Source organism: Vollenhovia emeryi, unplaced genomic scaffold, assembly GCF_000949405.1.
Source record: "Vollenhovia emeryi isolate VEMERY1.0 unplaced genomic scaffold, V.emery_V1.0 DF940046.1, whole genome shotgun sequence".
Taxonomy (NCBI): domain Eukaryota; kingdom Metazoa; phylum Arthropoda; class Insecta; order Hymenoptera; family Formicidae; genus Vollenhovia; species Vollenhovia emeryi.
In genome coordinates this window covers 1-13,684 of record NW_011966320.1, presented here as the reverse complement: position 1 = coordinate 13,684, position 13,684 = coordinate 1, and the positions used below count along the sequence as shown (strand labels likewise).

General features: G+C 41.9%; 2 protein-coding genes across 3 annotated transcripts; one reads left to right on the top strand and one right to left on the bottom strand.

Annotated features, from left to right (window-relative positions):
• Positions 1–884: 884 nt before the first annotated feature.
• On the bottom strand, positions 885–1,925 carry LOC105556415. Its single transcript, XM_012003507.1, has one exon. The coding sequence runs from the start codon at positions 1,923–1,925 to the stop codon at positions 885–887; it is 1,041 nt and encodes a 346-aa protein (XP_011858897.1).
• Positions 1,926–10,455: 8,530 nt separating this feature from the next.
• LOC105556414 lies at positions 10,456–11,744 on the top strand. 2 transcript variants are annotated; one of them, XM_012003506.1, is made up of 3 exons: positions 10,456–10,674; positions 11,268–11,410; positions 11,493–11,744. In XM_012003506.1, the coding sequence occupies exons 1-2, from the start codon at positions 10,462–10,464 to the stop codon at positions 11,406–11,408; spliced, it is 354 nt and encodes a 117-aa protein (XP_011858896.1). In that variant the 5' UTR covers positions 10,456–10,461; the 3' UTR covers positions 11,409–11,410; positions 11,493–11,744. The 2 variants fall into 2 exon arrangements, with proteins under 2 accessions (XP_011858896.1, XP_011858895.1); XM_012003505.1 differs by having other exon boundaries at positions 11,268–11,744.
• The last annotated feature ends 1,940 nt before the right edge of the window (positions 11,745–13,684 follow it).

The following is a 13,684-nucleotide window of genomic DNA, read 5'->3' as shown; positions in this document are numbered from 1 at the left end:
GGTCACATAAAGGTCACACAAATTTTTTTTAAATGGCATCCCCTATTTTTTTAACGTTTTGGAAAGCTCTCGAGGTTAGCTACAAGAAAATGTAATAAAAAATAGGGGATGCCATTTATAAAAATTGGTGTGACCTTTATGTGACCTTCAAATAATTCTTCAAGGTCAAACCAATGGTACCGTCTTATGGCCCCCTCGAAACCATACAACTTTTGTCTGAAACTTTTTTTGATTTGACGTGCAATTCTCGAGATTTTTCGTTGTCTCAAGATAAAAAACTCACCCTGTATACACGTATTTTATAATTCGACTCTGTCTTATGTGACGACAATGACTCACTTAGGTTCGTTTCTTAATTTATATTCGTTTTACATATTAACTTCTTAATTTATATTCGTTTCTTAATTTATTATATAATTCGTCTCTTAATTTATTGGTATTTTATTATATTTTATATTATATTTTATTTATATTTATTTTACCTACTAACTTACAATGTTGGATAATTATGTTTGTTGTTAATTTGCAGTACTACTCGATAAGGACCCGAAATATAGAGTCGAAACATTTTATTAAACCAATAAAGTGACAAGCCCAGTTGGGTTGACTATAAGCTCCCGCTTCCTTTTTTGATCATTACTGGTGACTATAAGTAAATTCTCCCTTCGTTAAATAACTTACTTTGCTAAACTATATGTTTATAATAAACTAAATTGAACTGCTCTACATCATAAAGTTTTATTCGCACTGATTTCTAATCGAATCCGACAAGTTTTTGGCAATTTGACAAAAATGTCGGTCATTTCGAATCCGCCATTTTGAATTTCGGAATTTGGATTACGGATTCGTTTTCAGCGACCTCAAAAACCCTTATATACGGAGTTTTAATCAGATCTGACATCTGCTTGATATTTCGCCGAAAATTTCGAGATTTGAAACACTGTGCGCCGTCTGGCCCCCCCTCTTCTGCGCCGCATCGGATGGGAGGCAGGATCCGCCTCCCTATCCCTTTCGGCGGCCTCCTTCTGCGACATGACAGCGTCGCAGAAGGAGACCATGGCCGACCAGGCCTCCTCGTCGCCAACCATCTTAACGACGATGGCCGGCAGCGAGAGGTCATGGCTCACCACCTCCTGTAGGGAACGGCGCAGCATATCAAACGCCGAGCAAAACTCCAGCGTGTGCTGCGCCGTATCCTCCGCTGCGCCACATTCGTGGCACTCAGTCGTCGGCTCTCGTTGTACCATCCGATGCAGGTAGTCCCCGAAGCAACCATGCCCCGTAAGGACCTGCATCAGATGGTACGTGACTCTCCCGTGCCGCCGATCCACCCAGTCTGCGAGGACCGGGCGGATGGCCCCGACAGCCCGCGCCCCGGCCCGGCAATCTAGCAACCTTTGCTGCCAGATGCCGAGGGCGCGCTGCCGGAGATGGCGCTTCTGCGCAATGACCGCCTGAGGGGCTGGTGGTCGCCCCTCCTCCTGGCGAAGGCCCTGGCGCCAATAATACAGCAGCGCCTGAGCCTCCGCCGCGAGGTCCCAAGGCAGGGACCCCGCGACTACCCGCGCCGCCTCCAGGGCGACGGTGCAGTACCCCCGTGCGGCCCTCAACGCCATTTGCCGCTGAATGCCACCGAGTTTCTCTCGATGGCGGCGGCTGGCACCGAGGTGTGAGTACCACACGGGGGCTCCGTACGTTACTATTGACTGCACCACCGCCAAATAGAGGCGGCGGCACTTGTCAAGGGGGCCGCCAATGTTGGGGAGAAGTCGGCTAAACATGCCGACTTCCCCCCTGACTCTGGCGGCCAGGCGGTCAAAGTGCGCATCGAAGCGCCATCGGCTGTCAAGGAGGAGGCCCAGGTACTTCATTGTACCCTTGACCTCCACCCTGACCGGGGTGTCCCCCCGAAGGGTTAGGCTCATTCTGGGTGGCCTCTGCCGAGGACCATGTAACCACATGGCCTCGGTTTTACTAAGGGCCACCCTGAGCCCCAACCCCTCGATCCAACGACTAAGCCCACACCGTCTCTCGCGAGTTGGGTAGCGCTCGTCCAGTCGTCCTCACGGGCTACCACTAGCGTGTCATCTGCGTAGCAGATGACTTGGAGGCCCCTGAGGTACCACGCTCGGAAGACCGAATCGTACCCGAGGTTCCACAGCATGGGGCCTAACACCGACCCCTGTGGAACCCCGAGTCGTACCTCCCTCGTGAGCGCGCCTCCCCGTCCCATGAGCGTAACGCTCCTGTCCCGCAGGAAGTCCCGGACGACTTCCCGCATATACAGCGGGACCCGGTGACGTTCCAGGGCCCGCCGTATACACCCCGGGGGGAGGGTGTTGAATGCGTTGGCGATGTTAAGACTCACCGCCAGCGCCACCCCCCTCCGGAGACAGCCCGGTCCGCGAGGGCCTTAAGTCTCAAGACAGCATCAGCTGTCGAGCGGCCCTCGCGGAATCCGTACTGGCAGTCCGCCAGATCCGGGCCCACCCGGGACAGATGCCTCTTGAGGCGGGCAACGAGCACACGTTCGAATAATTTGCCCGCCTCGTTCAAGAGGCAAATGGGACGGTAGGCCGAGGGAGAGTCTTCCGGCCTTCCCTCCTTTCGGAGGAGGACGAGCCTGCCCGACTTCCATTCCCGAGGGAATCGTCCCGTCCTCAGGCAGTCGGTAAACAGCTGCCTGAGACGGCCCTCGAGGACGCGTAGCGCCAACACCCAGGCCTTACCGGGGATGCCGTCCGGCCCAGGGGCGGTGTTTTTCGCCCGTAGCCTCCTGACGGCCATCCCCAGTTCTGCCTCGGTGATCCCCAGGTCGTCGCTCCAATCAGAGACACTCTGTCCCTCTGGGGCGACTATCGCTGGAACGGGCTCCCCCTCCCCATCAGGGAAGAGGGAGGTGACAATCCGCTCCAGCACCTGGGGGGGGGGAGAACCTCATTGGGTGGAGGCGCCTTCGGGCGGAGCTTCCCCCTCACGATGTTATAGTGCCGCCCCCAGGGGTCCTTGTTTAAGGTCCCCAAGAGGTCCTCCCAGGCCTGGGCCTTGGCCTTGCCGATAGCGCCCCGCAGCGTCCCCCGTGCAAGCACGTAGGACTGCTGCAGGGTTTCCTCCATCGCCATGTCGCGGTGTCGTCTGCGACGGGCGCGGACGTACCGGCGTCGCGCACACACGCACTGCGTGCGGAGCTCAGCTAGCTCCTGCGACCACCAGTACGTTTCATGCCGGGGTGGTGGCCGACCCGCGCGAGGCATGGCTGTGTCACAGACACGAGTCATGTCCTCACGCAGGCGGACTGCCTCCTCTTCCACCCCTGTCGGAGCGGTGCCCTCTCTGCACCACTCCGTGACGATGGAGGCGGCAAGCAGCGCGTCCTCGTCCAGCCGCTTAAGCGACCAGCGGGGTGGCCGGTTGCCGCCGTGCCCTGAGCGGGGCTGGGGGGCGGTAAATTGAGGGAGGGCGGAGAGCTCCATCGTAATATAACGATGGTCCGACAGCGTCTCCGCCCCCTCCCGCACCCTCCAGTCCCTGATCCGTCGCGCAACCGCAGGGCTCGCGAACGTAATATCCACGATTGAACTGCCCTGCGGCCGCACGCAGGTAGGGGTCGACCCACTGTTGATTAACAGTAGGCCTTCCCCCACCGCCCAGGCTGCCAAGTCCTCGCCCCTAACATCGGTCCTGGGACAACCCCAGTCCGTGGACCAGGCGTTGAAGTCCCCCAGGACCAGGACACCCCTGGCCGATCTATGCGGTCCGAGTGCCGCCCCAAGGCCAGCCAGGGTGTCCTCAAACTGTTGGCGAGAACGGCGCGGCGGCGCGTAAACTCCGGCCACGACGATTCCCTCCCATTCCACCAGCGCAAAGCCCCGGCCCCTAGCAAGGGGAACGAGGGGCAGTGCGTCGGTGGATCTTCTCTCAAAAAAGGTCACCGAGCTGTCGAGGTCCCCGTGACTGCCCGCGGGGACCCTGTACGGCTCGGTGACCACCATCAGGTCTATCTCCCACTCCAGCGCGGCCTGCCACGCAAGGTCCTGCGCCGCGCTGGAGTGGTTGACGTTAACCAGGAGGACCCGACGGGGGGTGAATTATACCACCCCCGCCGCGTCCTCCCGCGGACCTTCCTCATCGACGTCCATTGGGACGTCAGGTGGGAGGTCCTCTGCTGCCGGGATGGACCTTTCCCCGGCAGCAGACTCCCCTTCTGCTTCTGCCGGCGGGGGGTCTCGGGTGTGTCCACCCAAGGAATCCCCATGCTGGCGGGCGCATAATCCTTCGGCGCCTCTGCTTCCGCACCCCCGCTGTTCGTGGGGGTGTCTGTTACCTTCGGGGGACTTGTAGTGGCCCCCACAGGCGATGTCGTCTCCTGCACTGCCAGAGTGGGGGGAATGGCGTCCACTTCCATCGACACCACCATGACCCCCTCACCGGTCCCACTCGTTGCCTCGGAGGCGTGAGGGACGGCCCGAAGGTCTTGCCCCCCGCCTCCAAGGAAGCGTTCTCCTTGCTGGTCGCCCGAGACCGACCCCTCTTCTTCTTCGTCTTACTCTTCTTCTTCTTCGGAGGGGCGGGGCCGGTCCCGGGCGATGTTTTCCCACTTTTGCGGGCTGCGGCACTTCCGCATGCCGCACTGCCCATCCTGTGTTCCGAGGGTTTCCCACTGTCTGCACACGGTGTGCAGCGGGGAGCCTCGGAGCACTGGGCCGATCTGTGTCCCGCAACGCCGCACCTGAAACAGGCGCTACTGCGGTCCACCGCCGCCTTACACTGCGGCTTGGTGTGTCCGAACCCGTGGCACTTGAAGCACTGGAGCGGTCTTGGCTCCAGTGCCTCAATGCGGGCGGACACCCATCCCACCAGAATTCGTCCCGTGTCGGCTGCCTTACGTGCCAATACGTATCCTGATTGACGCAACAATGTGGATAGATTATCATATCCACAGTAAATAATGCTCCAACCAAAGTCTGGTTGTCACAACCAGATCATGTACAACTACATTGATGTAGTTGATACAACTAAGTAACTAACAAGGAAACGATCGGAAGTGTCCCTCACCGATTTCAATGAGCTTTGGATATGTTGTAGAGCATAAAAAAGTATTAGACCCGTATTTTTTTTATCGGCTTTACTCGACGTTTAGGGGGTGAAACAGCCCCTCGAAAATAACGGATTTTTTCATTTTTTTCGAATATCTTCGAAAATATAAGTTTTATGGAAAAATGTTTTAGACAAAAGTTTTATTGTTTTTTATACTCTTCATAATGGCGTAATCACATTTTTCAACAATGTCAAATTTTTTAATTTACCCCCACCCCACCATTATTTTTAAAAAATTAAAAAAATTTTTTCAACGCAGAAGTTTAAGAGCATCAAATGACAATTATATCCATGTATATTTTTATTATGATACGACGATTTGATTTTTGGGAAAATCAGATGTATGAGGTATAGGCGTCGCGCTGTAGGTAGGTGTTGCGTTACTCCTTTCCAGTTGCGATAAAATATGTCGTATGACGTATTATGCTGTAAAAAATTAAAGATGAGATATCACCGATATCTTTCGTAATATTGCACATCAGGTCAAGTCAATCAATTTAAATCAGTATCGAAGTGAATTAATAATAAAAACATAGATTTTCTACGTCATCTTGCGCTTAAATCATTCGATCGTATTGTGCTGAATGTAGCTGTTATACGTGTTAGAAAATTTGGCAGAGAAGAAAATAAAATTAATTTATATGGAAAGTTATACAGGGTGAGGGAAAAGTACCGGACCGGTAAAATATCTCGAAAAATATGGGAGATACGGAAAAATGTTTCAGACGAAAGTTGTACGGTTGTAAAAGGGCTATATAATGGTAAAATTAATGTTCCAAAAAAATTAATTTTTTATGATTATATGGAGGTCGCCGCCATTTTTTTAAATAGAACTCCCTATTGTTTATTATACTATTTTATTCTACTAATTAATATGAACAACTTTTGTCTGAAACATTTTTTGATTTGCCTAATACTTTTTGAGATATTCAAGAGAAAATTTATAACTTTTTCAATGTTTAGTTTATAATCTCTCGATGACTGTTTGTCGGAGGGAACAGTAGTACAGGACTTTTTTACTTGATTTAGTCTCAGGAATATGCTGTTGCAATGGTGTTTCAATTATTGAAAAATTTTGTGTATGTAAATTTTATGTGTTGCAATATTGGAACACTTTTACAACAGCATATTCTTGAGACTAAATCAAGTAAAAAAGTCCTATACTACTTTTCCCTCCGACAAACAGTTATCGAGAGATTATAAGCTAAACATTGAAAAAGTTATAAATTTTCTCTTGAATATCTCAAAAAGTATTAGGCAAATCGAAAAATGTTTCAGACAAAAGTTGTTCATATTAATTAGTAGAATAAAATAGTATATGTAAGTCTCGAAATCAGAGCCTCGATGAACTCGACGGAGAGGAGAGACGAATAACTCGACAAGTGTAGTTGCAGCTAGTGATTACTGTTTTATAACACATAAAGCATAATGATGCTTACAATTTCTATAAATGCTACAATTACCTTAATACTAATACCGCACCTGAATCAACACAATTGTCGGTATCTCGTTCTAACCGTACATAAGTTTTATTCTATTGAACGTCTATTCTGCCTGACGGCTAACCAGCGTATGCCTCGCTGCCCGCGCGCTGTGTTTATAAGGAGTGTCTCTCAGTCACCTTTGGTCACGTACCTGACGTAATCAGTAACGAAGGCGTCTCAGTGACTAAGTTTGATAAGGCGTCAGACTTACATATAATAAACAATAGGGAGTTCCATTTAAAAAAATGGCGGCGACCTCCATATAATCATAAAAAATTAATTTTTTGGAACATTAATTTTACCATTATATATCCCTTTTAAAACCGTACAACTTTCGTCTGAAACATTTTTCCGTATCTCCCATATTTTTCGAGACATTTTACCGGTCCGGTACTTTTCCCTCACCCTGTATAATAAACAAAATAAAAATAAATATAATAAAAGATTACAAATTGGATTCAAGATCAAGTTAGATTAAAATAAAACTGCAATGAGTAAATTAAAGAAATACAGATTTTTATTCTATTTGCATATGTAATATGTATTAATAAAACAATATTAGTAACAACATAATATATTTTAATATTTCAAAATTTGTATTACATTTATGGCACATATTCATTGCATAGATGATGCTCATGGAAGAAATGTGTGATGCAAAGCGATTTTTTACACCAAGAACAAATAATTACAGAAATTCCGTCACATATATCGCATTTTAATTTTGAATGAATATTTGAAACAAAATTCAACTGATGTTTGAAATTCTTTCGGTTTATTCTGTATATACCCACTTTTAAACCACGCAAATTTAAATTTGAATAAATTTTGAAACCTGGGCGACGAAAATTGGTTGCGTGTTAATGATTGCAATTTCAAAATATTATTTCTAACGTGGAGATCTATTGCAAGATCTAACAATATAATGGTATCGGAAAAATATTTAATAAAATGTTTCCATAATCGGAAGCCGTATACATCTAATGGTTGTATTTTTCTCGTCGTACCGGCCGGAATAGTTAAGAAAATAATATCTGTCGCAGAATCTGGTCTTGTTTCTGAAATTATGTTGGGACAGTGTCCACTCCACGAATCCAATAATAGTACATAATCGTGGTCCGACATTCGGAAAAAAGACATCTTTCCATGAGCATCATCTATGCAATGTGTGCCATAAATGTAATACAAATTTTGAAATATTAAAATATATTATGTTGTTACTAATATTGTTTTAGTAATACATATTACATATGCAAATAGAATAAAAATCTGTATTTTTTAAATTTACTAATTGCAGCTTTATTTTAATCTACCATGATCTTGAATCCAATTTGTAATCTTTTATTATATTTATTTTTATTTTGTTTATAACTTTCCATATAAATTAATTTTATTTTCTTCTCTGCTAAATTTTCTAACACGTATAACAGCTACATTCAGCGCAATAGGATCGAATGATTTAAGCGCAAGATGACGTAGAAAATCTACGTTTTTATTATTGATTCACTTCGATACTGATTTAAATTGATTGACTTGACCTGATGTGCAATATTACGAAAGATATCGGTGATATCTCATCTTTAACGTATTTTTTACAGCATAATACGTCATACGACATATTTTACCGCAACTGGAAAGGAGTAACACAACACCTACTTACAACGCGACGCCTATACCTCATACATCTGATTTTCCCAAAAATCAAATCGTCGTATCATAATAAAAATATACATGGATATAATTGTCATTTGATGCTCTTAAACTTCTGCGTTGAAAAAATTTTTTTAATTTTTTAAAAATAATGGTGGGGTGGGGAGGTAAATTAAAAAATTTGACATTGTTGAAAAATGTGATTACGCCATTGTGAAGAGTATAAAAAACAATAAAACTTTTGTCTAAAACATTTTTCCATAAAACTTATATTTTCGAAGATATTCGTAAAAAATGAAAAAATCCGTTATTTTCGAGGGGCTGTTTCACCCCCTAAACGTCGAGTAAAGCCGATAAAAAAAATACGGGTCTAATACTTTTTTATGCTCTACAACATATCCAAAGCTCATTGAAATCGGTGAGGAACACTTCCGACCGTTCCCTTGTAAGTCATATCAATCATACACATAATCATTGCATAAAGATAACTAGGATAATGCAGCTATATTGCTTACAACTAAATACTTCTGGTTATGTGCACCATATCATTTTTTTCCGTGTACGTAACGTCCAACATGTGCGTTTTTAATACGTCTTTAAAACGTCTTTGTGCTGTCTGGGTTATTCCCGCCCTTCTCCTCCAATTCCTCCACTTCACTCCACACTGCTGTACTCCCTCCCTTCGCCCTTTCCCTTCCTACTACTCTCTATCCCTTTCGCACTCACACTCTATTTTCTCCCTCTCACATACACAACTTCAGTCTCGCTACCGGAAACGGAAGTCCTATTAATATTGATATTATTTCCTTTATTTCTTCTGATAAAATTTTATGATTGATATTGTTTGGATATAACATTCTAATATAAAAAGTAATAAAGTACCTAGTTTGTATAAATATTTAGTTTAGTTGGCGCCATTTGATGATATCATTACTTTTGTAGAGAAGATACTTGGGAGGGGGGCGGGGAGAGAAAATGAAACAATTTTTTAAAATAAATAACTAACTACACTACTAAAAAAAAAATAGGGAATGATGTTTACCGCGGTAATTCATCAGAGAGGAGGTAATACACAATACTAAACACTCGCACGCACACGTACACGCACACGCAAAGCACACGCTTACACACACACACGATGTGCAAAATCCGACCGGCAACCTCCACGTGGTGCACATTGGGTAACGCTAATACTGGCAGTAAACATCATTTTTCAAGAAAATGCATGGTTCGTTTCAAAGTCATGTAACTCGGTCCAAAAATATCGTAGGAAAATTAAAAAAAAAAGCATTTTATAGATAAAATGTTGTAGATTGTGGAACTTGTATCGAATTTGTCGAGAGAAAATTTTTTATCGACCTGCTGGGTGTCAAATATACGTAATTTTAAGGAACAAAACAATGTATTCTTTTTTAAAACACAGAACGATGAAGATGAACCTATTTAAATAAATCGTTGATAGGGTTTTAAAAGTTGAAACTTCAAGCTTTAAAATGATTTTTTTAATTTTGTGCCTATATGATGATTTTTTGCCGAGTTTCAGTGGTTTGAAAATAGCCCAATTTGTAGGGTATAAAAAGTGTACCCTTTTTTAGTAGTATATATAAATAAGTAAATAAATAGATTAAGTAGTACGTACAATTTTGTCATAAATAGAACTTAGATTATCTGTGTCTTGTTGTAAGTTGGTCGTATGATCAAAAGATTTTTTAATGTAGAACATCTCAACAATTTCTCGTTTTTTATAGTGTGACTCCTTGTGTAAAATTACCGGATTAAGCCAATCAAATTCATGTCCAACGAGATTACGATACTTGCTAACAACCGAGTGATTGTTAGTCGGTTTTTTTATATCACTGCGATGTTCGTTTATTTGTGTAGTAATATGTCTCCTAGTTTGACCGATATTTCCCACATATTGCAATATTGCTGTGATATTGTTTTAATATTATGCCACATGGATAAGTTGCATTATAGTTTGCTGGGTGTCTATTTTCATTTCTTCCACTCTTCATTCTCTTCAGATTTCACAAGTTTTCACAAGTTTATTATCGTGTTTATTATCACAATTTTATTCTTTGTTGTTATTCACACAATTTATTATTTTGCTGTTTTTAATTGATTTGTCTGATTACTTTATATTATACATTTTTAATTCGTGTTAATATAGCATGGTTCTTGATTCGAGGGAGAGATTGCGGGGCAGAGCAAGCCGATCAGTCCTCTTCGTATGGTCGGCGCGCCTACATCTCTCGTAGAAAGCACGTTCGTGATGAAAAATGGCAACACGTGCAGTTCACCAGTTGAGATCGGTGCCACGACAAAATCTGATGAAAGTACCAGACAATTTATCAAGAAAGAAACGGTGCGGAAAGTCAAATCAATCGGCGGTCATGTGGGCTTGCTGATCACCCTGATGCTTTATACCGCAATTGGTGGGCTGGTGAGTCCTCAAGATAAAGATGGCATTGTCTCCAGAATGATTAAAGTCTTTTTTCTTCAGACATAAGACAGACATAATTAACAATAATAAGACACAGATAATAAACATTTAATATTTTAATTTATATGTATTTTCATTTAATTGGCACTAACTCTTTCGCTTATTATTATCAATTTCATTATCGTGGCTGATGAAAGCTCGATAAAACTTGAAATATTCTCCAAACTATGGTACATGATAGACATCAATAAATCATATTATATTGTTTCAATCTCTCTCTCTCTCTCTCTCTCTCTCTCTCTCTCTCTCTCTCTCTCTCTCTCACTCTCTCTCTCACTATAATGTTTTTGCTCGTTTATTGTTTCATGAATCTTCCACTTGGTATTCAAAGATGTTTTTGTCTGTCCGCAACAAGTTTTCCATAGAACTGACATTTACAAAGCTGGGGATTGATTTTTTATATTATCTCTGTAACAAATGGCTCGAGAGCAATAATCCATCTTTTCCTCCACTTTTCGAGTTTGCCGTCTATTCGTGTCTGATTGATCGCGATTGCAGGCGTGTAATTTATTTTCGTTCAATTTTAATTTTAGAGAAAAGGCGTCGAATTGGATAAGACGTGCGACGAAATGAAAATGAGAGCGAGGTGTCAATGGTATTTCGTATCCACAAATGTACGGTTATGCGCACGGATACTCGTTTGGGAACCTTCGAGATTTCCAGTGTGGAGTTAAATGTATTCGAAGTTCTATAAATATTTACATTCTGTACAATAACGAACCGACTTATAGCCTCCCGAATCGTATCTTTATTTTTAGCGGCGAGCCAATCGGCGTGATTTCATAGGAAGTATATACTACTGATGCCTTTTAACGAAGTCTGGTAAAAATATCAATGCGTTGAAATTCACGATAGTCGTGATTTTTTAAGTGCGCCATCCGACGGCTGCGAAAATAGCAACAATATATGTATTTCTAAATGGTGTTTCTCAAGGAACCCGATTCATTTGTATGCATGTATTTTTCACATAGGCAGATTTGAAAGGGATAAATGCACTATAATGTAAAATGTATGAGTAAGAAATTAAAAGAAAAAAAATTATTATTTATGATATAACTGTTAGAACGAAGCGATTGACCATATTACTTTTTTAAAACAATTTATTTACAATCGAAAATGTTTCTAGACATTGTTTTAAAAAAAATCTTATAATTTATATGCTGTAATATAAGAAATCAGAAATTAATTTCAGCACTCGTTGACAATATGACGGACATCAATAAGATATCGTCAGTAATAAAATTGGTAAAAATAATGTTCTTGTTAAGAATGAAACATTGTGTTTTTGTTTAAAACAGTTTTATAATATTTTAAATATGTTAAAAAAGAATGACTTGAATTACATATTTTAAATTTATCACGTAATATATAAATATCTTATACAAGGGAGCTCATTTTAATGAATCCACTCAAATATCTCAAAACGTATTGTATAAGCTCCAGAAGAAAATGTTTCAGACAAGAGTTGTAGAGTTTTAAGTTATGTATTACATAGTAATATCAGTATGACCTTGAATAGCGTTATCAAGGTCACGTTAAGGTCATCTTAAATTTCTTAAATGAAATTTCTTATTATTTATTACACTATCTTATTCTAATGATAGTTTATTGAAACGACCTACATTGGCCAATGTTATCATTTTAAAAAACTAACGACGTTTCGGTCCGGGATTTGGACCCTTCTCAAGTATTCTGCAAACATACATAACTTAACACTATTTTTTGTTATAATAAAAAATATATGGCGCAAATAATTATAGCAAAAGCAAATTGCAAATCTATACCTTTTCACGCAATTTTCATTAATCACTTATAGCTCGTTTAGCCAATATCGCTATGTTAATAAGCTGTGTACATACAAGCAAGAGAGTCATTACACTTTACTTTGTTTTGAAGTAATAAATGTCAAGAGTGGATATAATAATAATAAATAGGAATAAATAAGAATAAAGGTCGATTCAGACTATACGACACGGACTGTCACGTTCTGGCAACGACACGGACCAGCACCGACACGACAAAATATTGAAACATGCGTTTTAAATGAGACTGTCTACACTAACCGACATTGACGGAACATGCAGGTCAATGTCGGTTAGTGTAGACAGTCTCATTTAAAACGCATATTTCAATATTTTGTCGTGTCGGTGCCGGTCCGTGTCGTTGCCGGAACGTCATGGTCCGTGTCGTATAGTCTGAATCGATCTTAAATAGAAATAAATATGAAATAAATGAATACACTTACATGTTGGTAAAAAAATGATTGCACTCTTTGATTGAAAAGTGCAAAGTCAATTTTGGTTGCGTTGTTAATTTTGTGGCACGAGTAAAAATGTCGAGTGTGTTCGTCGAGATGTCGGATCGAACTAATTAGTGACAAATACAGTTGTCATGTGACATGTCTTGGACGAGAGAAATCAGGTTGAACTGTTAGGGTATCAAAATAAATAAGACGAATGTGCAAAATAATGAGTGCGCGATAAATCCTAATATAAACAATACATACAGAATTACATGTGTTCTAACACCTTATCATACACAGGATTTAGATTTTCAGTGTCTCTTTTTAAGTTGATAGCATTCTTTTGCTTTTTTATGAAGAACATCTCAGCAATTTCGCGTTTCCGTGTGTGTTTTTCATTATGTAAATTATTATATTATATATTATATATTATTTATATTATATTATATACAATATATTATACATGTATATAATATATGTATATAAGGCGTTATATAATTTTATGTAAAATATATTAGGGTAAGTCCGGGTGAGATGAGACACAGGGAGAGACGGGACACTCTGTCCCCTCCCTAGGCGGTACGAGCAATCGTACTGGTTTTCAGTGTGAGTGTGTCCGTCATTATATCTGTGGTACGATTGCGTTGTTCGCTGCTGTGTTTCTCTCGTAACTCGACTTTGTTTTCGCGGCGCCTTTGAAAAAATTAG

Excerpts from the sequence above, each read along its gene's own strand:
- LOC105556415 (XM_012003507.1), bottom strand. The coding sequence starts at position 1,925 with ATGAGCCTAACCCTTCGGGGGGACACCCCGGTCAGGGTGGAGGTCAAG.
- LOC105556414 (XM_012003506.1), top strand. The coding sequence starts at position 10,462 with ATGGTCGGCGCGCCTACATCTCTCGTAGAAAGCACGTTCGTGATGAAA. Across the intron at positions 10,675-11,267 it reads ATACCGCAATTGGTGGGCTG|AGAAAAGGCGTCGAATTGGA; the intron begins GTGAGTCCTCAA and ends TTTTAATTTTAG.